Genomic DNA, 27822 nt, shown 5'->3' with positions numbered 1-27822 from the left:
AAAGCATACCAGTGGCTTGGGGAGGCTACCCCTCCTCGCCCCCAGCCATGTAACACCTATTTCCAAAGGGAGAGGGTGTTGCCTCCCTCTCCCAAAGGAAATCCTTTGTTCTGCCTTCCTCTGCCTGAGCTGGTCAAGCAGCAGGAGGGCAGGAACGGGTTTGTGGAGTGGCAGCAGCACGGGCTGCCTGGAAAACCCCAGAAGACTAGTAGGTGCAATGCAGAGGGTTCTCTAAGGAGCCCCCAGAGTGCAAGGAATCATACAGCCAATAGTATTGTGGCATGATTCTGACATGTTTGATACCAAACACACCCAGGTTTGGAGGTACCATTATGTTCAGTAAACGGGTAAAATGGCTTCCCGCACTTAAGTCTAGGAAAATGGAGCTGGAGTTCGTAGGGGCACCTCTCCTCATGCTGGGGTGCCCTCACATTCAGGTACTTTCACCCTGCCCTCTGGGCTAGGAGGGCCTGTCATAGGGGCGACTTAAGTTACCTAGTGCAGTGACGTGTTGTGGAAGGGTGCATGTACCTTTTCACGCAGGCTGCAAAGGCAGGCCTGCACACACATTTTACACGGACTCCCACGGGTGGCATAATACATGCTGCAGCCCATGGGGAACCCCTAGTGCCCCAATGCCCTGGGTACCTAGGTACCATATACTAGGGAATTCCATGGGGGCACCAGAATGCCAATTGTGGGGTGTGCTAAGTCCTAAATAACCTAATTGAGAGGGAGAGAGAACAGTCCCTGGGGTCCTAGTTAGCAAGATCCCAGTGAACATAGTCAAAACACACTGACAGCAGGCTAAAAGTGGGGGTTACCATGGCAAAAAGAGGGTACGTTCCTACATAGCCCGATAATGTAACTTCAGAAATAACTTGTTTTTTTAAACTCTTTTATAGTGCTGTTTCTAAGAACATGTGTTATTAATAGCTGAAATGAACACATTGAAATCTTAATGAGCTCTGAAAGTATACCTTGAGCTGGGTCGCACCAGCTCTGTAAGGAAATGCCTCCTTGGCATGGTTACCCCCTGACTTTTTGCCTTTGCTGATGCTAAGTTTTGATTTGAAAGTGTTCTGAGGCCTGCTAACCAGGCCCCAGCACCAGTGTTCGTTCCCTAACCTGTACTTTTGTTTCCACAATTGACACACCCTGGCATCCAGATAAGTCCCTTGTAAATGGTACCCCTGGTACCAAGGGCCCTGATGCCAAGGAAGGTCTCTAAGGGTTGCAGCATTACTTATGCCACCTTAGGGACCCCTCACTCAGCACAGACACACTGCTTGGCAGCTTGTGTGTGCTAGTGAGGACAAAACGAGTAAGTCGACATGGCACTCTCCTCAGGGTGCCATGCCAACCTCACACTGCCTGTGCAGTATAGATAAGTCACCCCTCTAGCAGGCCTTACAGCCCTAAGGCAGGGTGCACTATACCACAGGTGAAGGCACCAGTGCATGAGCACTGTGCCCCTACAGTGTCTAAGCAAAACCTTAGACATTGTAAGTGCAGGGTAGCCATAAGAGTATATGATGTGGGAGTCTGTCAAACACGAACTCCACAGCACCATAATGTCTACACTGAAAACTGTGAAGTTTGGTATCAAACTTCTCAACACAATAAATGCACACTGATGCCAGTGTACATTTTATTGTAACATACACCCCAGAGGGCACCTTAGAGGTGCCCCCTGAAACCTTAACCGACTATCTGTGTAGGCTGACTGGTTTTAGCAGCCTGCCACACTCGAGACATGTTGCTGGCCACATGGGGAGAGTGCCTTTGTCACTCTGTGGCTAGTAACAAAGCCTGTACTGGGTGGAGGTGCTTCACAGCTCCCCCTGCAGGAACTGTAACACCTGGCAGTGACCCTCAAAGGCTCACCCCCTTTGTTACAGCACCCCAGGGCACTCCAGCTAGTGGAGTTGCCCGCCCCCTCGGGCCACAGCCCCACTTTTGGCGGCAAGGCTGGAGGAGATAATGAGAAAAACAAGGAGGAGTCACTGGCCAGTCAGGACAGCCCCTAAGGTGTCCTGAGCTGAGGTGACTCTGACTTTTAAAAATCCTCCATCTTGCAGATGGAGGATTCCCCCAATAGGGATAGGAATGTGCCCCCCTCCCCACGGGAGGAGGCACAAAGAGGCTAAACACACCCTTAAATTTAGTATTTAAGGGCTCCCCAGAACCTAGGAACTCAGATTCCTGCAACCTAAGAAGAAGAGGACTGCTAAGCTAAGCTGAAAAACCCTGCAGAGAAGACTGAGACACCAACTGCTTTGGCCCCAGCTCTACCGGCCTGTCTCCCACATCTAAAGACACCGCTCCAGCGACGCTTTCCCCAGGGACCAGCGACCTCTGAATCCTCAGAGGACTGCCCTGCTCGAGAAGGACCGAGGACAGCAGCCCTGTTCACCCAAGACTGCAACTTTGTAACAGAGGAGCAACTTTAAAACAACTTGCATTTCCCACCGGAAGCGTGAGACTTGACACTCTGCACCCGACGCCCCCGGCTCGACTTGTGGAGAACAAACACTTCAGGGAGGACTCCCCGGCGACTGCGAGACCGTGAGTAGCCAGAGTTGCCCCCCCTGAGCCCCACAGCGACGCCTGCAGAGGGAATCCCGAGGCTCCCCCTGACCGCGACTGCCTGCTCCTCAGATCCCGACGCCTGGTAAAGACTCTGCACCCGCAGCCCCCAGGACCTGAAGGAACCGAACTCCAGTGCAGAAATGACCCCCAGGAGGCCCTCTCCCTTGCCCAGGTGGTGGCTACCCCGAGGAGCGCCCCCCTTGCCTGCATCGCTGAAGAGACCCCTTGGTCTCCCATTGATTTCCATTGAAAACCCGACGCTTGTTTGTACACTGCACCCGGCCGCCCCCGTGCCGCTGAGGGTGTACTTTCTGTGCTGACTTGTGTCCCCCCCGGTGCCCTACAAAACCCCCCTGGTCTGCCCTCCGAAGACGCGGGTACTTACCTGCTGGCAGACTGGAACCGGGGCACCCCCTTCTCCATTGAAGCCTATGTGTTTTGGCCACCACTTTGACCTCTGCACCTGACCGGCCCTGAGCTGCTGGTGTGGTAACTTTGGGGTTGCTCTGAACCCCCAACGGTGGGCTACCTTGGACCCAAACTTGAACCCCGTAGGTGGTTTACTTACCTGCAAAAACTAACCAACTCTTACTCCCCCCAGGAACTGTTGAAAATTGCACTGTCTAGTTTTAAAATAGCTATATGTGATTTATGTGAAAACTGTGTATGCTATTTTGCTAATTCAAAGCTCCTAAAGTACCTCCCTGCAATACCTTTCATTTGAAATATTACATGTAAATCTTGAACCAGTGGTTCTTAAAATAAACTAAGATATTTTTCTATACAAAAACCTATTCGCCTGGAATTGTCTTTGAGTGTGTGTTCCTCATTTATTGCTTGTGTATGTACAACAAATGCTTAACACTACTCCTTTGATAAGCCTACTGCTCGACCACACCACCACAAAATAGAGCATTAGTATTATCTCTTTTTGCCACTATCTTACCTCTAAGGGGAACCCTTGGACTCTGCATACTATTCCTTACCTTGAAATAGTGCATACAGAGCCAACTTCCTACAAGCTCCTACTATCCAATTACTGTGACTCAAATACAGCTCCTACTGCAACAGAATCAATAATTGCTTCTTCTGGTGGTGCTTAAAGACACCTTACTAAATGTTTGGTATTTACAAGGTTCTATTAATTTCTAAAATAATGTTCTGTAAAGCAATTCACACTGGATGCCCTGCCTGACAATGGAGACTCCTGAAACCATGATTATGAATTAAAGATCAAATGCCAGAGAGCACTCCTTCCCAAATAAAGCATCACAAACCCCAAATGCACCATTCCCCCGACTACTTATGGTCAAATATGCCAGATATCACGCTAAGAAGGAACGCATTATGTACTAACCTGGGATGGTTTTGCAGGCTCCCAGGCTCTGGATCTTCCGGTCCAAGATCCTGCGCCCCCTTGTGAGGGTTTTTAGAAACTGTGTCTCCTCTTCATTAATGATGTCCTTCACCAACTCAGGGTCCTTCTTGAGCTCCGGGAACGCATCACCCTGAAAAGGATAAGTGAAGAGAATGTCTGTAAAATGAAGAACATGGATAAGCAAGAAATATTTTCTGTGGAGAAAAGAGCAAACGACAACATAACCAGCAGATAAAATGTGCTGAATTTCACCAACTGCTGGAATTCCCACAAAGAAGAGACACAACACGTGTAGGGATTTGAACGGCTTGCCAACTGGGAACTGTCTCAAAAACAGGGATGCATCGAGGGCGATGTCAAAATAAGAAGAACCAAAGAGGAAAAGGAGGGCGTTTGCTAATGATTTTATTGTGGTTTTAGGTATAATAGTGAAATTTAAGTACTCCAAATTAATTGTACCAATTTGAAAAAAAGGTGCCGTCTCCCTTGTCCTAAAAGGGAGCCATGTCACAGATATTTAAACAAGTATCTGCAACAGCAGTAGGTCTCGCATATGCAAGAGCTATTGGCTTTGCCAATGTGTTTTATCCATGCTGGACACAAGCGTGACTGCTGTTCAGCATGGCTAAACATTTCTGACATAGAGAGTGGCGGGCGTAGTGTGACAGTGTGGCATAGAGTGACAATATGCCACTCTGCGATACTCCACGTTGTGACAGAGTGGAGTGTTGTAAGGTGATAAAGAGTGAGTGAGAGTGGTGGAGAGTGGAGGCATGTAGAGTGAAGGAGAAAAAATGGAGTAGAGGGCGTAGAGTGAAGAGGAATAGAGTGGAGTAGAGAGACAGAGTGAAGGGGAATAGAGTGGAGTAGAGAGGCATAGAGTGAAGCGGAATAGAGTGGAGTAGAACGGCAGTGTCGTAGCATACAGTGCCGTAAAGTGTTGCGGAGTCTAGTGGCATAGAGGGGCGCAGAGTGAGGTATATGAAGTGGAATGGAGTAGAATGACAGAGTAGAGTGAAGTAGAGTGTCAGAGTGGAGTGACTTAGAGCGTCATAGCACAGAGTGGAGTGGAGTGCCACAGAGTGGAGGGCCTAGAGCAGAGTGGCATAGCTCAGAGTGCAGTCGCGTATTAAGGAGTGACGCAGAGTTGAGTAAAGTGTTGTAGAGTGGCCAAGAGTATAGAGGCGCAGAGTAGCGTGGCGCAGAGTAGGGTGGCGTGGTGCAGAGTGGAGTGGCGTGGCGCAGAGCGGCGTGGCGTGGCGCAGAGTGGACTTGCACAGAGTGAAGTGTGGTAGAGTGGTGAAGACTGGCACTGAGTGGAGTGGCATAGGGTAGAGTTGTGTAGAGTGGCCTATAGTGGTGTGGAGTGGCTTAGAGTGAACATGCATTGTGCACTGGCACAGAGTACAGTGGGGTGCTGCGGCATGGAACGCAGCTGCGTAAAGTGGTGTTCAGTAGAGTAGTGGCCTATAGTGCAGTGGCACGGCATGGCATGGAGTGGCGTACCCGATTACAGTGCAGTGGCGCAGAGTAGAGCAGTGCAGAGTAGAGTGCAGTGACATATTATGATGCCGTGTAGTGCAGTGGTATAGAGTGCAGTCGTGCAGAGTAAAGTAGCATAGAGTTTAGTGTCGGAGAGTGTACTGGTGCAGAGCAGAGTGGTGTAGAGTCCACTGGCATTAGAGTACAGTGGCACAGAGAACAGTGTTTTAGAGTGCAGTGCTGTAGAGTGCAGTGAATTAGAGTAGAGCAGCATACAGTATTGCTGAGTAGAGTGCAGTGGCACAGAATAGAGTGGCGTAGAGTGGTTCAAAGTAAAGTGGCATAGAATAGAATGGTGCAAGGTAGAATGCCATGGCGTAGAGTGCAGTGGTGCAGATTAGATTAGAGTGGAGTACCAAAAAGTGCAATGGTGCAGGGTAGAGTGGCGTACAGTGCACTGATGGAGAGTAGAGTGGTGCAGAGTAGAGGTGCACAGAGTGGAGTAGCGTTGAGTGCAGTGCGTACAGTGGCGTAGAATGGAGTAGTGCAGTGGTGTGAAGTGGAGTGGCATAGACTGGAGTCACTTTGGGGTACAGTAGAGTGCACTGCTGTAAAGTGGAGTGGTGCAGAGTAGCGTACTGTGCAGTAGAATAGAATACAGTGGCGTACATACAGTGTCCTTGAATGCAGTGGCATAGGGTGGCACTGAGTGCAGTGGTGTAGAGTACAGTAATGTAAAGTTCAGTGGCGTAGAGTGCAGTGGCACAGAATACAGTACAATGGCAGTCGTGCAGTGGTATATAGTGGCATAGAATGGGTTTGTGCTGAGTAGAGTCAAGTGAGGTAGAGTGGTGTGGAGTGGTGTAGAGTGAAGTGGCATTGAGTGGTGCAGAACAGAGTAGCACAATGTGCAGGAGTGACGTAGAGCAGAGTGGCATACAGTGGAGTAGAGTGCAGTAAAGTGGCTTATACTACAGCTATGCAGCGTAGAGTTCAGTGGCATAGAGTGAGTGGTGAAGTGTAGAGTGGTGTAGAGTGGCCTAAAGCGTAGAGGTGTAGATTGCATTAAAGTGGTGCAGAATAGAGCACAGTGACATAGAGAGAGTAGTGTAGAGTAAAGTGGTGTAGAGTGCAGCAGAGTAGAATGCGCAGAGTGGCTCAGAGTACAGTGGTGCAGAGTAGAACAGATTGGGGTAGAGTGCAGTGGTGCAGAGATGACTTGCATAGAGTGCATTGTTTTTTTTTTAGGAGAATGGTGTAAAGTGCATTGGCGGAGTGCTGTGGCATAGGGCAGAGCAGTGCAGAGCACATCGCAGTGGCACAGCACAGTGGCGTACAGTTCATTGTCGTAGAGTGAACTGGTGCTGGGTGGAGTGGCAGAATAGAGATGCATAAACTGGAGTCGACTACAGTGGAGTGGCTTGGAGCAGAGTAGAGTGCACTGGCATACAGTGTTGTAGATTAGAGTGACGTAGGGTGCTCTGGCAGAGTGGAGTGTGAAAGTAGAATTGGGTATAGTAGAGTGGAATAGAGTGCAGCAGAGTAGAACGCAGTGGCATACAATACAGCATCATAGCATGCAGTGTCAGATTAGAGAGTTGTAGAGTGGCATGGAGTGCAATGGCACTTAGTGGTGCAAAGTAGAAGGTGTAGAGTGTAGCTGGTTACAGTACAGTGGCGCAGAGCAGAATGGCGCAGTGTAGAGTGGAGTGCAGTAGAATAGAGTGGCGTAGTGTGGTGCATAATATTTTAGCGCAGAATGTACTACAGTGGTGTAGAGTGGAGTACTGCAGAGTGGCATAGGGTGCAGAATACAACAGTGCATAATATAGTGGTGCAGAGTACACCACTACAGAGTGGCACAGAGTGCAGTAGAGTGGTGCAGAGTAGAGTGCAGTGATGCAAAGTGGAGTGCTGCAGAGTGGAGTGGCACAGAGTGCAGTAAGAGTGACGTAGAATGCAGCAGAGTGACACAGAGTAGTGTAGAGTGGCACAGATTTGAGTAGTGTAGAGTGCTGCAGAGTAGAGTGGCATAAAGTGCAGTAGAGTGGCATAGAGTAGAGTGGTGCAGAGTACAACAGTGCATAGTATAGTGGTGCAGAGTGCAGTAGAGTGGAGTGCTGTGGAGTGGCATAGAGTGCAGTAAGAGTGACGTTGAATGCAGTAGAGTGGCACAGAGTAGTGTAGAGTGGCACAGATTTGAATGTAGAGTGGTGCAGAGTAGAGTGGCGTAAAGTGCAGTAGAGTGGTGCAGAGTACAATGGGCAAAATAGAGTGCAGTGACGTAAAATGGAGTGGTGCAGAGTGGTGTAGAGTGACGTAGAGTAGAGTGCAGTACAGTGGCATGGCATACAGTGGTGCAGAGTAGAGTGCAGTAGCATAGTGAGTAGAGTGGCGTAAACTGAAAGGATGCAGAGTAGAGTGGCAAAAAGTGTAGATGAACAGGGTGCACTGGTGTTAAGTGCAGGAGAGTGGCATAGAGCACAGTGGTAAAGAGCAGAGTGCAGAGAGTGAGTAGTGCAGCACAGAGTTCAGTGCAGGAGAGTGTAGTGCTTCAGAGTGATGTCGTAGAGTGCAGTGGTGTATAACAGAGTAGCATAGAATGCAGTGGCTTAGAGTAGAGTGGCGTACAGTACAGTGGAGCAGAGTAGAAGAGAGTAGTGAACAGTGCCCTTCACTGCAGTGGTGTAGAGTGGAGTGGCATAGAGTGTTGCAGAGCAGAATATAGTGGCATCAAGTGTTGTGGTGTAGAGTAGAGAAGCGTAGAGTGAAGTGGTGTGGAGCGGTGCGGAATGGAGTCGTGCAGAATAGAATGGCACAGAGTACAGTGCAGTGGCTGTAAGTGGTGCAGAGAGCATGCCATTACAAGCGACACATTTACAACTGAAATGATGATTACATTTACACAGGCATACAGTTTACTGATAAACGTATACAGAGCACAAACAATGTGGGAAAATGTCATTATCTGGTGTATTGATTTGTTTTGATCACATTAAAATATTTGTTTCCAACACGTTTCAGAATTGTGCCACATTTGTGCTTTCCTAATTCTGACAGTCTGAAATATCTGCACAGTTAATTTACAGACATTTACATTTTGCTGTGTGTTAGAAAACAGGTCATTCCATTCATGGCAATATTGCCACATAAATCCTTTCACTTTGAAGTCAAAGAAAGAAAAGTAAACACCAAGCTTCCTCAGAAGAAAGAGCTTGACATTTGAACTTTCTCTGGATGCATAGGAAATGTTACAAGATAAGAACAAGATTTAAAGACGTGTTTACAGAAAGCGAGTACTGTGGAAGAACACAATAAACAGGGTATGCTCCACAGGAGGGACAAATCCGAGCTGCACAGCCTAAAGCAAATAAAGCCAACAAACAGTAAGCAAGCAAATGTGACTTACAGACCACAAAGCCAATGGTAAGAAATGGGCGGAATGCAGTGGTTTGGAGTAGAGTGGCAAAGTGGCTTCCCAGGGAAGCATTGGAATGACCAAGACGGTATGCGCTGTCTGATAGGCTTCGACCTAAAAAGGATGGTGCTGAATTGGCATTTATGGTAGGGAGCTGTCTTGGCTGGGATTAAGGAAGGAAGGCGCCTCCCCCAGCACAAAAACTATTGACATTACAACCTGTTACCCATGAATGCTATCACCATTCTTTTATTTACTCTCTATTAACACATGCCTCTTACATGTGTCCTGTTACGTGCTTCGATTTCACAAGCCACATTCACATTGTGCCATTACATGACCATTACTCACGTCCTTCCATTACATATGCCCACCAAACATAATGCAATAGTCCCATGATCTATCTTCTACACCATGCCATAAGATGTTGTAAGTATCCTTTTATAATGTACTTCACGTAATTCACAGATGTCTCACAAGTTACCGTCACTGAGAAGAGGGAGTACATACCAACGATTTCACTACTACATCCACTAGGGTGGCAAAGAAGCCCTTTGAAGCATTCAGCTTTTCATGGGAGTACCGCACTGCCCGCCTCAGGATCCTCCTCAGGACATACCTGGCAGAAACAAATGAGGCAGAGTTTAGAGTCACTTTATACTCTCCTATGCAGAGCAGCACGGAGTCTGAACTTTAAAGGTCACATCAAAGACAAGGAATGTTTACCCCCGAGTGTGTATATTTGTGATATTACAGACACCTACTGCGACGCACAAGCTGCGTTTAACCTTTATGCTTTTTTAAATAAGTCTGATTAGCTATTCTGTGCACAACAATAGTATAATTTGGCTGGGAAATCAATATATTTGCAACTAAAATTCATTAATGCTTGTTGAAAAATTAGAAGCAATTTGCTCCTAAGTTTTCATTAAGTGGTATTGATTTTAACACTAATTGAAGTAATTCCAACGTCAATGACTAATTAACAAACACTTTGACATAATACAACACTGCTAAATTCTTCTTTAAAAAAAGACAGCTTCTAGGAAAAAGATCAACTAGGAATAGATGGCAGGTGCCTACAACTATATCACACACACACACACCACATTGTACAACAATACAGATATAACTTGCACATGTATACAACTGTGCACATCTGAATGCAACATACTCGCCTCACTGCACAGGAAAGAGTGAGCTTTGCTGTCCAGTCTACCGAGCTTTTCCCGCCTGCCAAGTACAATCAGCATGGGGGCTAAGAAGGCAAGTGTGGGTGCTCCGAGGAATTTTCATAAAAGCATGTGAAATAGAGGATCGTGGACTGTAGTGAGTATCTACTGCAGGTTTGGAACAGTTTATCTGACTACGGCCTCACAGGTGCCTACTATAGTTGGAGAAGGCTACTGTGCAATTCCTCTTCTCAGTTTTTCTCCCTGCAGCTTCAGGGATGGAAGCAGTTGCATTTCTGTTGAACCCTAAACTCACAATGTCTTGTGTATTCCAAGACCCTGTATAACAAGGTAGCCTTTAGCGATCGATCATCCCCCCTCTTCTTTTCAACTTTTACCTATCTCTTAGCAGATTTCATCATATATTTCACTCTTACACGCTACAACTAAACAATGACATGCATATTACCCTAAGGATGGTCTATCCGGAGGGTTTTCACACCTCAAACTTGATCACAGCCTCTGCACTATATAGCACAAGGAACATGAAGCCCCCATCAGAAATATGAAGAGAAATGAGAAATCTTTGAATCATCATAGACTTACACCTTTCTTCGAGCCTGCACAATGACGTCAAGAGGAACATTTTCTATACTATCAGTACAGTGAGGCGTATCCTCTCCTACCTTGCTTACCACCAGAGGCTCCACGCCATTCTCGTCCTAGTAATTTCTAAGACTGCCTATACAAATGACTCATACCTTGTTGCCCATGCTTCCTAATCACAAAACAACAACAGATTCAGAACACTGATTCAAGACCACTACTCGGCCTACATCAAAAGGAAGGCATGACACCAGTCTTATAAGATCTTCACTGGATACCTACGGCAGATGTTCCAAGGATTTCTGCATTGTCCACAAAGCTACACAAGAAAAAGGTCAACTGTTCATACAAGTTCAAAGTATACTCCCAAAACTAGACTAGATCCAAATTCAAATCTAACTCCTATGATAGTTATACTGCCATACAACAAAAAGTGTTTGTGGATTTGCTCTCCCAGTAGAAGACACAATGCTATAGAACTAACTCCCTGCCAGCCAGACTACAGAGTATACAGACGTACCTGGCATTCAGAAAAGAAATATAAATCACACTGCTCCACAGATAACCTCACCCACTACTGAAATGGTGGTAGTGAAAACAAACACTCACTGGACTTTTAGACACTGTAGTAAGGCGCCAACTATGACTAAAGGCCACCACACTGATAAGGCTGGTGCGTCATATTCAGTTAAACTAAGTGAGATAACTATGCATCCTAAGTTCCCAAAGTTTACTCACAGCAAAGTTTGTTTAGTGGACTAAATAGAATTTACCCTCTCCTACAAAGTCAATCATCGCAATTTCAACCCAAATCATACTCAGGAAGATATGTTAGCCTGCTCAATATATAATTCTGCCACAGCAACTCCAGAAACTCTCTGGGTGACCTGCCCTTCTGTCACATGATGCTAGTTGGGCAGATACCCATATACAAATACATTTGCTACACACAGCTGGTGAAGTGGACTCTACCATAGTTCTCCATGAAGGTCCCCCACCAGTCTGATCACTCCTACCCAATCCTAATGAGGAATTTACCAGGTCATCCAGGCTGATTCCCGCCTGCCCCCTCTTCTGAGCCTGTGCCCTCTCTGAAAAACATAAGAATCCAAAGTGGGTGCTGTTTCACTGTGAATAGTTAAAAAGGTTCGAAAGGATGAAACCACGAGAAACAAGGGATTTGCAGAGCTAATCCTAGCCCCCAATAAACCAACATGAACATTTCTTATACTGCTTTCATCCATCACACCCTAGGTGCTGTGCCCCAAAGCAAGATAAGAACACATCCCTGGTTACTCTCACACAACACCAAAACGCTTCTAACCTCGGCATAAGGTAATGCAACATCCTTACAACCATGCAGCCCAATATGTTCAGTTCGCTGATCAGGATGGCACTTTTACACCACACACAGGGGTACAAATGCTGCATGACAATACAATGCTATACATATATCTTTCCACACTTCACCACATGCTATCGGAGTTCTACTGTCTCACCACCATATGCTATAGTTTGGCGAAGTACGATTTTTCATTCCAAGAAGTGGTTCTATTAGAATGCACCAGGGGTGATTCTAAATCTGAAAAATGAACTCAACTAGGCTGTTTGTCACACACATTTCTTTTTCGCCTATATGTATACTACACAGAAAGCTACACAGAAAGCAATATGTTTTTCAACTTTTTCTCATCACTGGCACAGCCAGTAGGACAGGCAAAATTTGATAAACATTTGTGTATACCATGCAATTTGTAAATGACTGTTCACATTTGTTGGTGCATCAAAGGCAGCCTTCCTGGCTTTGCAAATTCTTGTTCAGTCCTTGTACAGGGAGAATTACCACTAAAATTTAAAGAATACAGATAAATAATTACAAGATTTGAACATCCTAAAAAACTCTGAGAGGAATAGCCTTGGGTCTCAGATCACTCTTTATGAAGTCCGGGATGCCATCTAAGGATAGAAAGGGGATAGGGCAGATGGCTCAGACACATCACAAAAAATACATAAGTCATGGTCAGAAGCCATAATATGCTTAATTCAAAAGCAACCTAGGGGAGTGGACGACTTTAGTAAGACTCAGGAATATTTTCCTGGCTTTTTCAGAATCATACAGGAATGGAAGCCTAACCAAGATGGCCAGAACCCCAGGTGCCGCAGCAACAGAATGCCTTCTAACTTTGGTCTGGCCCTGGCCCCCAATCCCTCTTGTTGATGACACAAACAGAGATGAATTTCCTGAGGGCTCTGATAATGGTCATGATGTGCGCAGACCCTGGTATCTGACTCCCAAACCGTAACGTCATAAGTCTGATGATCAAGGTCAGCAGGACAAGATTCCTTACGATATTTTAGACCTCTTTCATTGTCACTCAACACAGTGGTAACAAGCAGAAAAACAATAGTTCAAGGAAGCCGCTGGATGAGGAGGTAAGAAACTGCTTAACGGCAAAATGTCCCTGCCCCACCCTGGAGGAGAGGTTAGCAGCAACCACAGAGATAGATGGCTGGATACCCACATTTCGCTGTAAATTCATTAACAATCTAAAAAAGACACCAACAACTGCTGGTGGGAGAGGCAGGACAAGCTGTGGATGTTACTGGTCCACTCACAAAGCTACACTGACAGGCTTGTCAGGCAATATGAACGCCACCATAACAAGAGAGGCCCAGGCCACTGATCAAAGTGGACCCAAAGCTGGGAGATTTGTCACCCTAGAGGCGGATTCTGTGTCACAAGGAGGTCTGTAAGGAGAACCCTTCCTCAAGGAGACGGGAAAATATGCTTCCATTTTCACACCACTGGTCAAAGACCGGGCACTTATAAAGACTATCTTTGGCCAGAATATTTTTGGAGGGAGCAGGAGAGACAGAAGACGCTCTTTTGACTGCTTTTCTAATCATGGTCCTCAGCAAGGGCTCCAAATTATGCTCCAGCTTACACTCACACTGATCAGGATTGCTTACATTTTTGACTGTGGAAAAAGGGTGGGACAAGGTGTGCACTACAGAAGGAAGCCTCCATGAGACTTAGTTTTCTCTCTCCAGACTACTCCGATATTGAGCCAGAGAAGGGATAAGACTCAGACATGGAATCTGCCACGTTCTGGGGAGCGCAGTTCAGTTGGCAGAAGGGAAGCCAAGAGTCCAAAAAAAATGATGAGGATGAAAATACTGAACAAGTGCTCTGGAACGTGTCTGCTCACAACCTCAAAGAAGCCACAGTCACAATCCAAAGAGCTTCCCCTAATGGCAGTCAGACTGATACTCTGGTAGAGGTGAGGTTGGTTAAGGGAAGAGCCCCACTCGGCCCTCCATCTACAATCTGCTAAGCATACAAAAGGAGGAGCATAGGAAAGATTGCGCCCACCAAGATTTTAAACATTCCATTTAAAAGCTTGGGATGTTCTCCACACAATTTCAAGACAAGTTCTATCCATAGGGTAACCGAGGTAAAAAAAATGAGCCTCACAGCTAGAGGATTCCAGGCAAGCATTAGAGCAGCAGGTCCAGACCATGATAAGACAACTACAGACCTCTTATGGAAGATGGATGATTTGGAAAAGCACAAACATCACAATACTATGCTGATTTTAGACATTGCTCAACGGGTTAGGGGGATGACGACTGTAAATTTCCAACAGGGTTGTGCAAGAGGGCAGGTATAAGGATGGGCAGTTGTAAGTTGAAAAAAATCTGAAAGTTTGTATACTATCTACAGAAGCAAAGATCGTCTGCAAGAATAAAACAGCCTTTTTTTTTCCTTTTATGACACTTTACCGCTACAAATGGGTTAAAATAGTGGCATGGACTATTAATGGCATTTGGACCCCATTACATGGAATGTTAAAGGCCTTCTGGCAAAGCTTAAACAGATGAAGGTAGAGTTACAAAATATGCAACCTAAATCATTTGTATTCAGGAGACTTATTTAGTGAAGGCTGAGGTTTAACCTCATCACACATTTGAATATCAGCTTATTGTCAATTTTAACAGCATCCTCATAGGAGTAGTAATTCTTAGGCGGCATAAACACTGGCATTGCTAAAAGATGGGGTTGGACAATCAAGGTCGCTGGGTAATCACTAGAATACGAAATAGGACTACAATTTTCACCATTTGTTCTGTATATGGCTCCAGTACGGGCGATCCCTCTACTTTTTAACAATTATTCTTGGAATTAGCTGGAAGGGAGGACCACACTTTTTGCAGCAATTTGATCTTCATTTCCAACCGCAACATTGAAGTCACAAGCCAGACATAAAATATATGTAGCATTCAAGAAACAGAATAACAGTACTCTACAATAATATCTTTGGTTTAACCTACAGCTGGCGGAATATTCATCGTACACTATCAGGATATACATACTACCCATACTACAAAGATTGTACATCTGTTCGTGGCATGAGACGCTGCAGCTTCACATGCTGTGCATTATCCTGCCATCTAGTGTTGGGCTCAGAGTGTTACAAGTTGTTTTTCTTCAAAGAAGTCTTTTCGAGTCACGAGACCGAGGGACTCCTCCCTCTCGGCTCCATTGCGCATGGGCGTCGACTCCATCTTAGATTGTTTTCCCCGCAGAGGGTGAGGAAGGAGTTGTGAATATAGTAATTGTGCCCATGCAATGGAGTAAGTATGTATGTACATAATGTGTCTTAAAAAAGTATTTATTTACAAATTTACAAGTTTTACAGTTTCATCCAACTTATAACGGCTACAGGCTCCCGGGGAGGTGGGAGGGAGAATGTGAATCTGCAGCGTCTCATGCCACGAACAGATGTACACTGGGTAAGTGACATTTTCCGTTCGATGGCATGTGTAGCTGCAGATACACATGCTGTGCATAGACTAGTAAGCAGTTATCTCCCCAACAAGCGGTGGCTTAGCCTGTAGGAGTTGAAGTTGTCTGAAATAGTGTTTTTAATACAGCCTGTCCTACTGTGGCTTGTTGTGTTGTTAACACATCTACACAGTAATGTTTTGTGAATGTATGAGACGTAGACCATGAGGCTGCCTTAGAGATTTCTGTCATAGGTATATTCCCTAGAAAAGCCATTGTGGCACCTTTTTTCCTAGTGGAGTGCGCCTTTGGTGTCATAGGTAGATCTCTTTTTGCTTTCATATAGCAGGTCTGAATACACTTCACTATCCATCTGGCAATACCTTGTTTGGATATTGGATTTCCTGCATGAGGTTTTTGGAAGGCTACAAACAATTGTTTTGTTTTGCAAAACTGTTTTGTTCTATCAATGTAATACATTAGTGCTCTTTTAATGTCTAATGTGTGTAAGGCTCTTTCGGCTACTGAGTCTGGTTGTGGAAAAAAGACGGGGAGTTCCACTGTTTGGTTTAGGTGGAATGGTGATATAACTTTTGGTAAGAATTTGGGATTTGTACGGAGAACTACTTTATGTTTATGTATTTGTATAAAGGGTTCTTGCATAGTAAATGCTTGTATTTCACTTACTCTTCTAAGAGATGTGATAGCTATCAGGAAGGCTACTTTCCAAGTTAAGTATTGCATCTCACAAGAGTGCATGGGTTCAAATGGTGGTCCCATGAGCCGTGTTAACACAATATTGAGATTCCACGAGGGGACTGGTGGTGTTCTCGGGGGTATGATTCTTTTTAATCCCTCCATAAATGCTTTGAGGACTGGGATTCTGAAAAGTGACGTTGAATGTGTAATCTGCAGATAGGCAGATATTGCTGTGAGATGTATTTTAATAGAAGAGAATTCTAGTTTAGATTTTTGTAAGTGTAATAAGTAGCTTACAGTGTTCTTTGCGGAAGCATGTAGTGGTTGAATTTGATTGGTATGGCAGTAATAAACAAATCGTTTCCATTTGTTTGCGTAACAATGTCTTGTAGTAGGTATCCTAGCTTGTTTAAGGACCTCCATACATTCTTGTGTAAGGTCTAAATGTCCAAATTCTAAGACGTCAGGAGCCAGATTGCTAGATTGAGCGATGCTGGATTCAGGTGTCTGAGCTGTTTGTGTTGAGTTAACAGATCTGGTCTGTTTGGTAGTTTGATATGAGGTACTACTGACAGGTCCAGCAGTGTTGTGTACCACGGTTCGCGAGCCCAAGTTGGTGCTATGAGTATTAGTTTGAGTTTGTTTTGACTCAATTTGTTTACCAGATAAGGAAGGAGTGGGAGAGGGGGAAAAGCGTAAGCAAATATCCCTGACCAGCTCATCCATAACGCATTGCCCTTGGACAGAGGGTGTGGATACCTGGACGCGAAGTCTTGGCATTTTGCGTTTTCTTTTGTTGCGAATAGGTCTATTTGTGGTGCTCCCCGTCATAGAAAGTAAGTTTGTAGGATCTGGGGATGAATTTCCCGTTCGTGTGTTTGTTGGTGAGCTCGACTGAGATTGTCGGCTAACTGGTTTTGAATACCTGGGATGTATTGTGCTATTAGGCAAATGTGATTGTGAAATGCTCAATGCCAAATCTTTTGTGCTAAGAGACACAGTTGTGAGGAGTGTGTCCCTGCCTGTTTGTTGAGGTAATACATTGTTGTCATGTTGTCTGTTTTGACAAGAATGTGTTTGGGGGCTACAAGGGGTTGAAATGCTTTTAATGCTAGAAACACTGCCAACAGTTCTAAGTGATTTATGTGCAGTTGTTTTTGTTGAATGTTCCATTGTCCCTGTATACTGTGCTGGTTGAGGTGTGCTCCCCACCCCACCATGGAAGCATCTGTTATGATCACGAATTGAGGCACTGGGTCTTGGAATGGCCGCCCTTGGTTTAAATTTATAGGGTTCCACCATTGAAGAGAGAAGTGTGTTTGGCGGTCTATCAACACTAGATCTTGGCGTTGACCCTGTGTCCATTGTGTTGCTAGACACTGTTGTAATGGCCGCATGTGTAGTCTTGCGTTTGGGACGATGGCTATGCATGAAGACATCATGCCTAGAAGTTTCATTACAAACCTCACTTGGTAGTGCTGGTTTGGGTACATGTTTAATATTATATTTTGGAAGGCTTGTACTCTTTGTGGACTTGGAGTGGCAATCACCTTTTGTGTGTCGAGTGTTGCTCCCAAGTATTGTTGTATTTGGCACGGTTGTAGATGTGATTTTTGGTAGTTTATAGAGAACCCTAGTTTGTGTAGGGTTTCTGTAACGTATTGTGTGTGAAGCAGACACTGTTGTTGAGTGCTGGTTTTTATTAACCAGTCGTCCAAGTAAGGGAATACGTGCATGTGCTGTCTCCTTATATGAGCGGCTACTACTGCAAGGCATTTTGTGAATACCCTTGGGGCAGTTGTTATCCCGAATGGTAACACCTTGAATTGGTAATGTATGCCTTGGATTACAAACCTTAAGTATTTCCTGTGGGAAATATTTAGCACAGCTTGCTGGATTTCTGGTTTAAAACCCGAGCTCCGTAACCATGCGTGCCTACGAATGGTTACCGCAGTGTTCACTGTCCTTGCTGCTGTGTCTGCCGAGTCCATTGCAGACCTTATTTGGTTGTTTGAAATAGTTTGTCCTTCCTCAACAACCTGTTGGGCACGTTTTTGGTACTCTTTGGGCAAGTGCTGAATGATATGTTGCATCTCGTCCCAATGTGCCCTGTCGTAGCGAGCCAATAGAGCCTGAGAATTGGCAATCCGCCATTGATTGGCTGCCTGTGCTGCCACCCTCTTGCCTGCTACATCGAATTTCCGACTTTCCTTGTCGAGCGGTGGTGGGTCTCCTGAGGATTGGGAGTTTGCCTTCTTTCGGGCTGCTCCCACTACCACCGAATCTGGAGTTAGTTGCTGTGTTATAAACACAGGGTCCGTTGGGGGAGGTTTATATTTCTTCTCCACCCTAGGCGTGATGGCTCTGCCTTTTACTGGGTCCTGGAACACCTGTTTGGCGTGTTTTAACATGCCTGGGAGCATTGGCAAACTTTGGTAAGAGCTGCGAGTGGATGCCAAGGTGTTTAACAAAAAGTCGGCTTATATGGGCTCCTCATGCATTGCTACATTATGGAAAGTAGCTGCCCTCGAAACCACCTGCATATATACAGTGCTGTCCTCTGGTGGTGACGGCCTTGCCGGGTAGCAATCGGGACTACTGTCTGAGACCGGTGCAGCATATAAGTCCCATGCATCCGGGTCATCTTGTGTCATCCCCGTGTGTGTGTCTGCGACTGCATTGGGGGTGTTGCTACCAGGGACAGGTGTGGTGAATGCAATGGTGAAGTCTGTGGCGAAAACCTTGGTGGTCGTCTTTTGCCACTTTTGCCTTTGGCTGCATTTCCGCCTCCTGGAATGCTAGCTTTCGCTTCATTTTTATTGGAGGAAGAGTTTGTATTTTCCCCGTGTCCTTCTGTATGTGCAGCCTCCTCTGGGTATGGTCTGGCTCTCCTATGCCCAGTTCTTGCTCAAATCTGTGGCCTTGCATATGGCTTGAAAGGCCGTGCTCTTCTGTAGAGGAGCCTGTTTTCGGCTCCGAGGCTGCATGTTTCGACAACGAAGGTTTCGGTACAGTCTTTTTCGGCTCAGAGGAAACCTTCTTGACTTTTGGGGTGTCGAACTCTCGGTGCCGAGATGGTTCGGAGCCGGCATCTCGACCAGAGTCGGATGTCTTCGGCTGCTGGGAGGCCTTTTTCGGTGCCGATGTTTTGTCACTGTGTTTTCGGGTTAAGCCATGGCCTGTTGGCGGTGGCAACCCCTTGGCCTTTATTATTTTCGAGTGAGTCTTTGCCGGGGCTGGTTTACTCACAGTTTGTTGCTGCGTCTTTGGCTGCTCACTTTCGGACTCGTCCGAGTCCAAATCTCTCATGGAGAATCTCTCCTCTTCCTCGACGTCAATCTGTTCGGCCGGTGTCAACGCCATCTGGAGTCTTCTAGCTCTTCGATCGCGCAGAGTCTTCTTCGATCGAAATGCCCGACAGGCCTCGCAAGTATCCTCCCTGTGTTCCGGAGATAGACACAGATTACAGAGCAAGTGTTGTCTGTATAAGGATACTTTGCGTGGCAATTCCGGCAGAAACGGAAGGCGTCCGGTCCATGAGGTTTGAAGATGGATGCGGTCGGGCCGACCAGGCCCCGCTGAAGAGTGGAAGCCCCGAAGGGCCGCCGGAGCGCTTCTTTTTTTTCGGTGTCAATGTGCTAACACTAAACCGGTACAGAGCGCGAACAATACAGTAGAATTTTCCGATAACTAGCTAACTTTCCCGATTGGAAATACGGAGCGAAGAGGAACACGTCCGAACCCGATGGCGGAAAGAAAACAATCTAAGATGGAGTCGACGCCCATGCGCAATGGAGCCGAAAGGGAGGAGTCCCTCGGTCTCTTGACTCACGTTGCTAACACATCTACACAATAATGCTTAGTAAATGTATGAGGCGTAGACCATGTAGCTGCCTTACAAATTTCAGTCATAGGTATATTCCCAAGAAAAGCCATTGTGGCACCTTTTTTCATAGTGGAATGTGCTCTAGGTTTAATAGGTAATGAAAATGTCACTTACCCAGTGTACATCTGTTCGTGGCATTAGTCGCTGCAGATTCACATGTTTGGCACAGTCCGTTGCCTGGTGTTGGGCTCGGAGTATTACAAGTTGTTTTTCTTCGAAGAAGTCTTTTTGGTCACGGGACCGAAGGACTCCTCCCTCTTTGGCTCCATTGCGCATGGGCGTCGACTCCATGTTAGATTGTTTTCCCCGCAGAGGGTGAGGATGGAGTTGTTTGGTATAAATAGTGCCCATGCAATGGAGTGAATATGTATGTATGATAAGAGTTTCTAATAATTATTTACAAATGTTCAGATGTTTAAGGTTTATGATCTACTTCTAAACGGCTACAGGCTTCCCGGGGAGGTGGGAGGGTACATGTGAATCTGCAGCGACTAATGCCACGAACAGATGTACACTGGGTAAGTGACATTTTCAGTTCGATGGCATATGTTGCTGCAGATACACATGTTTGGCATAGACTATAAAGCAGTTACCTCCCCTAAAAGCGGTGGTTTAGCCTGTAGGAGTTGAAGTAGTTTGGAATAATGTTCTTAGTACAGCTTGGCCCACTGTAGCTTGTTGTGCATTTAGTACGTCTACACAGTAGTGTTTAGTAAACGTATGAGGCGTAGACCAGGTTGCAGCCTTACATATTTCGCTCATAGGAATGTTTCCTAGAAAGGCCATTGTAGCACCTTTCTTTCTGGTTGAGTGTGCCTTTGGTGTAATAGGCAATTCTCTTTTGGCTTTAAGATAGCATGTTTGAATGCATCTGACTATCCATCTAGCAATGCCTTGTTTAGAGATTGGATTTCCTATGTGTGGTTTTTGAAAAGCTATGAACAGTTGTTTTGTTTTCCTGATTAGCTTTGTTCTGTCAATGTAATACATTAGTGCTCTTTTGATGTCTAATGTATGTAGTGCCCTTTCAGCCACAGAATTTGGTTGTGGGAAGAACACTGGCAATTCTACTGTTTGATTTAAATGGAATGGTGAGATTACTTTTGGCAGAAATTTTGGATTTGTTCTTAGAACTATTTTATTGTTGTGTATTTGAATAAATGGTTCTTGTATGGTAAATGCCTGTATTTCACTTACTCTTCTGAGGGATGTGATTGCAATGAGAAATGCGACCTTCCAGGTTAGATATTGCATTTCACAGGAATGCATGGGTTCGAAAGGGGGACCCATGAGTCTTGTTAAGACGATGTTAAGATTCCATGAAGGAACTGGTGGTGTTCTTGGTGGTATAATTCTTTTTAGCCCTTCCATGAATGCTTTAATAACTGGTATTCTAAATAGAGACGATGAATGAGTAGTTTGTAGGTAAGCAGATATAGCTGCGAGGTGTATTTTTATAGATGAAAAAGCGAGATTTGCTTTTTGCAAATGTAGTAAGTATCCTACTATGTCTTTAGTAGAGGCATGTACTGGTTGTATTTGATTGGCATGGCAGTAGTAAACAAATCTTTTCCACTTAGATGCATAGCAGTGTCTAGTGGAAGGTTTTCTAGCTTGTTTTATGACCTCCATGCATTCTTGTGTGAGGTCCAAGTGTCCGAATTCTAGGATTTCAGGAGCCAAATTGCCAGATTCAATGATGCTGGGTTTGGATGTCTGATCTGTTGTTTGTGTTGTGTTAACAGATCTGGCCTGTTGGGTAGTTTGACATGCGGTACTAGTGAAAGGTCTAGTAGAGTTGTATACCAAGGTTGTCTTGCCCATGTGGGTGCTATCAGTATGAGTTTGAGTTGGTTTTGACTTAACTTGTTTACTAGATATGGAAGGAGAGGGAGAGGGGGAAAAGCGTACGCAAATATCCCTGACCAATTCATCCATAGAGCATTGCCTTGTGATTCGCGGTGTGGGTACCTGGATGCGAAGTTTTGGCATTTTGAGTTTTCTCTTGTTGCGAACAAATCTATCTGGGGTGTTCCCCAAATTTGAAAGTACTTGTTCAGGACTTGGGGGTGAATTTCCCATTCGTGGACTTGTTGGTGGTCTCGCGAAAGGTTGTCTGCTAGTTGGTTTTGTATTCCTGGAATAAATTGTGCTATTAGGCGAATGTTGTTGTGAATCGCCCACTGCCAAATTTTTTGTGTTAGGAGGCACAATTGTGTTGAGTGTGTTCCTCCTTGTTTGTTTAGATAATACATTGTTGTCATGTTGTCTGTTTTGACAAGAATGTATTTGTGTGTTATTATGGGTTGGAAGGCTTTTAACACTAGAAATACTGCCAACAGTTCTAGGTAATTGATATGAAATTTTGTTTCGTGTATATCCCATTGTCCTCGAATGCTGTGGTGATTGAGGTGTGCTCCCCACCCTGTCATGGAAGCATCTGTTGTTATAACGTATTGAGGCACTGGGTCCTGAAATGTCCGCCCTTTGTTTAAATTTTTGCTGTTCCACCATAGAAGCGAGAGGTATGTTTGGCGGTCTACCAACACCAGATTTTGAAGTTGACCCTGTGCCTGTGACCATTGTGATGCTAGACACTGTTGTAAGGGTCGCATGTGTAGTCTTGCGTTTGGGACAATGGCTATGCATGATGACATCATGCCTAGAAGTTTTAGCGCAAATTTTGCTTGTATCTTTTGGTTTGGAAACATAGCACTTATTAGCTTGTGGAATGCCTGCACTCTTTGTGGACTTGGAGTGGCAATTCCTTTTGATGTGTTGATGGTTGCTCCTAGATATTGTTGTGTTTGACACGGTTCTAGGTGTGATTTTGTGTAGTTGATGGAAAACCCCAGTTTGTGAAGGGTTTGTATGACAAAAGTGGTGTCGTTTGCGCATTTTTTTACTGTGTTGGTTTTGATTAGCCAGTCGTCTAGGTAAGGGAACACATGTATCTGTTGTCTCCTGATGTGTGCTGCTACTACTGCTAGACATTTTGTGAACACTCTTGGTGCAGTTGTTATTCCGAATGGCAACACCTTGAATTGGTAATGTATTCCTTTGAATACGAACCGTAGGTACTTTCTGTGAGAAGGGTGTATTGGTATATGAAAGTACGCATCCTTTAGGTCTAATGTGGTCATGTAATCTTGCTGTTTGAGCAGTGGAATGATGTCTTGTAGTGTGACCATGTGAAAATGGTCCGATATGATGTAGGTATTTAGTGTCCTGAGATCTAATATTGGTCTCAATGTTTCGTCTCTTTTTGGAATTAGAAAGTACAGGGAGTAAACTCCTGTGTTTTTTTGTTGTACTGGTACTAATTCTATTGCATCCTTTTGCAGTAGTGCTTGAACTTCTAGTCCTAAAAGTTCTAAATGATGTTGTGACATTTTGCGTGTTTTGGGGGGGATGTTTGGTGGGAAGTTGTGGAATTCTATGCAATAGCCATGTTGGATTATTGCTAATACCCAATTGTCTGTTGTAATCTGTTGCCAAGATTGGTAGAATTGGCTTAGTCTTCCCCCCACTGGTGTTGAGTGAAGGGGTTGCGTGACTTGAAAGTCACTGTTTAGGTGGAGGTGTTTTTGGAGTCTGGAATCTTCCCCTACTCCTTGGGAATTGACCCCCCCGATATCCCCTGAAACCTCCCCTTTGGAAGGAACCCTGATATGGTGTGGTTCTTGATTGTTGGCTGGTGGTGTCTGTGGGTTGGCCACGAAACCCCCCTCTAAATGGAGTTTTTCTGAAAGAGCCTCTGCTCTGCGGGGAGTAGAGTGCGCCCATGGCCTTGGCCGTGTCTGTGTCCTTTTTAAGTTTTTCAATGGCTGTATCCACTTCCGAGCCAAACAGTTGTTTCTCGTTGAAGGGCATATTAAGGACAGCCTGCTGGATTTCAGGTTTGAAGCCTGAAGTGCGTAGCCAAGCGTGTCTCCTTATGGTGACAGCAGTGTTGACTGTTCTTGCTGCAGTATCGGCTGCGTCTAGTGAAGAGCGGATTTGATTGTTTGAGATCGTTTGTCCCTCTTCCACTATTTGATGCGCCCTTTTTTGGTATTCCTGGGGAAGATGGTCTACGAGAAGTTGCATCTCGTCCCAGTGTGCGGGGTCATATCTGGCCAGCAGCGCTTGTGAATTTGCGATGCGCCACTGGTTGGCTGCCTGTGATGCCACTCTGTTCCCTGCCGCGTCAAATTTTCGGCTTTCTTTGTCCGGAGGTGGGGCGTCGCCAGATGTATGTGAATTTGCTCTTTTGCGAGCTGCCCCTACTACCACAGAGTCGGGTGGTAACTGCGAAGTAATAAACACTGGGTCTGTGGGTGGTGGTTTGTATTTCTTATCCACCCTTGGGGTGATGGCTCTTGATTTTACGGGCTCCTCAAAAATTTGTTTTGCGTGCCGTAACATCCCTGGTAGCATTGGGAGACATTGATATTGGCTATGTGTAGCCGAGAGGGTGTTAAATAAGAAATCATCCTCTATAGGATCGGAATGCAGTTGGACATTGTGGAAGTCTGCAGCCCTAGCCACCAGTTGCGAGTATGAGGTACTGTCCTCTGGCGGTGACGGCTTTGTGGGGTATGACTCGGGATCATTGTCCGGCACTGGGGTGTCATACAGGTCCCAAGCGTCTTGATCCTGATCGTCATGACTTATGGTAGTTTGCGCTGGTGAGTGCAATTGTGGCGGTGTTTTTGCCGGCGATGCCTGTGGAGGAGAGGGCGGAGGCGTGACTTTTTTAACCACTTTGGCTTGTGGTTGTGTGTCATCCTTTGGAAGTCCGATCCTTCTTTTCCTCATGATTGGGGGAAAGGTTGATATCTTCCCTGTATCTTGCTGGATGCACAGTCTCTTTTGTGTGTAGTCCGATTCTACACTTTGGAGCTCTTGTCCAAATTTGTGCATTTGGCCACTTAGTCCTTGTTCCTCTGAGTAGGATGAAGGTGTGGTATTTTTCGGCGCCGAGAGAGAATCTTTTTTCGGTTTCGGCACCAACAGAATTTTTGTTCCTTTCGGCATGGATTCTCGGTGCCGATGTTTTTCGGTGCCGGTATCTTGTTTTTGTCTCTCGGAGCCGCTTTCTCGGCTCCGAGGTTGCTCCATGGCGGTCCCTCGACCGGAGTCGGGTGTCTTCGCTATGGGCGTGCCCTTTTTCGGCCCCTTCGACGGGTCGCCTGATTTATGGGTCGAGCCATGGCCTGTTGGCAGTGGCGTCCCCTGGGCTTTCGGTTTGTCGATGGATTTACTTTTCGACGTCTTACTCACAGTTTGTTGCTGTTGTTCGACGTCGGAGTCTCCGGATTCTGATTCCGGAACCGAGAATGTTTCCTCTTCGTCGTCGAAACGTTGTTTTGTCGACGTGGACGCCATTTGGTGACGCCTGGCTCTTCGGTCCCGGAGTGTTTTTCTGGACCGGAAGGCTCGACAGGCTTCACAGGTATCCTCCTTGTGCTCGGGGGACAAGCACAAGTTACAGACCAAGTGCTGATCTGTATAAGGATACTTACTGTGACATTTTGGGCAGAAACGAAACGGGGTCCGTTCCATCGGCTTCGATGTCGCACGTGGTCGGGCCGACCAGGCCCCGATGGGGGATCGAAACTGCCCCAAAGTCTTCCGATGATCGGTGTCGATGTACCTAACTATCCCGATACCGAACGGAACAATACCGACGCTTTCTTCCGAGATTCTGACTAACTTTCCGAACCGAAACACGGAGCGAAAAGGAATACGTCCGAACCCGACAGCGGAAAAAAACAATCTAACATGGAGTCGACGCCCATGCGCAATGGAGCCAAAGAGGGAGGAGTCCTTCGGTCCCGTGACCAAAAAGACTTCTTCGAAGAAAAACAACTTGTAATACTCCGAGCCCAACACCAGGCAGCGGACTGTGCCAAACATGTGTATCTGCAGCAACATATGCCATCGAACATCTCTTTTTGCTTTAATATAGCAAGTTTGAATACATTTAACTATCCATCTGGCGATGCCTTGTTTGGATATAGGATTACCTGTATGAGGTTTTTGGAAGGCTACAAACAATTGTTTTGTTTTACAAAATTGTTTTGTTCTGTCAATGTAATACATTAGTTCTCTTTTTATGTCTAATGTATGTAATGCTCTTTCGGCTACTGAGTCTGGTTGCGGAAAGAAGACTGGGAGTTCCACAGTTTGGTTTAGGTGGAATGGTGATATGACTTTTGGTAAGAATTTCGATTTGTACGGAGAACCACTTTATGTTTATGTATTTGTATAAAGGGTTCTTGAATAGTAAATGCTTGTATCTCACTTACTCTTCTAAGTGATGTGATAGCTATTAAAAAGGCAACTTTCCAAGTCAGATATTGCATTTCACAAGAATGCATGGGTTCGAATGGTGGGCCCATGAGTCGTGTTAATACAATATTAAGGTTCCACGAAGGTACTGGTGGTTTCCTTGGGGGTATGATTCTTATTAGTCCCTCCATAAATGCTTTAATGACTGGGATTCTAAAAAGCGATGTTGTAAGTGTAATCTGCAGATAGGCAGATATTGCAGTGAGATGTATTTTAATGGAAGAGAATGCTAGATTAGACTTGTAACTGTAACAAGTAGTTTACAATGTCCTTTGTGGAGGCATGTAGTGGTTGGATCTGGTTAGTTTGGCAGTAGCAAACAAATATTTTCCATTTGTTTCCGTAACAATGCCTTGTTGTTGGTTTTCTTGCTTGTTTAATGACCTCCATACACTCTTGTGTAAGATTTAAATGTTCGAAATCTAAGACTTCAGGAGCCAGATTGCTAGATTGAGCGATGCTGGATTCAGGTGTCTGATCTGTTGTTTGTGTTGTGTTAACAGATCTGGTATGTTTGGTAGTTTGATGTGGGGTACTACTGATAAGTCCAACAGTGTTGTGTATCACGGTTGGCGAGCTCAGGTTGGTGCTAGTAGTATTAGTTTGAGTTTGTTTTGACTTAGTTTGTTGGCCAGATAAGGAATGAGTGGGAGAGGGGGAAAAACGTAAGCAAATATCCCTGACCAACTCATCCATAGTGCATTGCCCTTGGATTGAGGGTGGGGGTACCTGGACGCGAAGTTTTGGCATTTTGCGTTTTCTTTTGTTGCGAATAGGTCTATGTTTGGTGTTCCCCAGTGGCGGAAGTGATGCTGTAGGATCTGGGGATGAATTTCCCATTCGTGAGTTTGCTGGTGGTCTCGACTAAGATTGTCGGCTAACTGATTCTGAATGCCTGATATGTATTATGCTATCACGTGAATGTGATTGTGAATTGCCCAATGCCAAATCCTTTGTGCTAAGAGACACAGTTGTGACGAGTGTGTCCCCCCCCTTGTTTGTTGAGATAATACATTGTTGTCATGTTGTCGGTTTTGACAAGGATGTGTTTGTAGGCTACAAGTGGTTGAAATGCTTTTAATGCTAGAAACACCGCTAGCAGTTCCAAATGATTTATGTGAAGTTGTTTTTGCTGATTGTCCCATTGGCCCTGTATGCTGTGATTGTTGAGGTGTGCTCCCCACCCTATCATGGAAGCATCTGTTGTGATAACAGCTTGAGGCACTGGGTCTTGGAATGGCCGCCCTTTGTTTAAATTAATAGGGTTCCACCATTGAAGCGAGAAGTGTGTTTGGCGGTATATCAACACTAGATCTTGTAGTTGACCATGTGCTTGTGTCCATTGTTTTGCTAGGCACTGTTGCAAGGGCCTCATGTGTAACCTTGCATCTGGGACAATGGCTATGCATGAAGACATCATGCCTAGAAATTTAATTACAAACCTTACTGGATAGTGTTGGTTTGACT

The 27822-nt window shown here is 45.5% G+C and overlaps 1 protein-coding gene across 1 annotated transcript in view; it reads right to left on the bottom strand.

Annotated features, from left to right (window-relative positions):
• The window catches only part of AARS1 (alanyl-tRNA synthetase 1), a 328287-nt gene that overhangs the window by 190835 nt on the left and 109630 nt on the right, over positions 1–27822 (bottom strand). The window contains exons 8-9 of the mRNA XM_069217537.1: positions 9381–9489; positions 3950–4100 (exon numbers count right to left, since the gene is read on the bottom strand). Of these exons, the coding sequence (XP_069073638.1) occupies positions 3950–4100; positions 9381–9489 (260 nt within the window). The remainder of the gene's footprint in view (positions 1–3949; positions 4101–9380; positions 9490–27822) is intronic.

Source organism: Pleurodeles waltl, chromosome 12 (genome assembly GCF_031143425.1).
Source record: "Pleurodeles waltl isolate 20211129_DDA chromosome 12, aPleWal1.hap1.20221129, whole genome shotgun sequence".
Classification (NCBI taxonomy): domain Eukaryota; kingdom Metazoa; phylum Chordata; class Amphibia; order Caudata; family Salamandridae; genus Pleurodeles; species Pleurodeles waltl.
The sequence above is the reverse complement of the archived record's forward strand: the minus strand, read 5'-3'. Positions and strand labels throughout refer to the sequence as shown.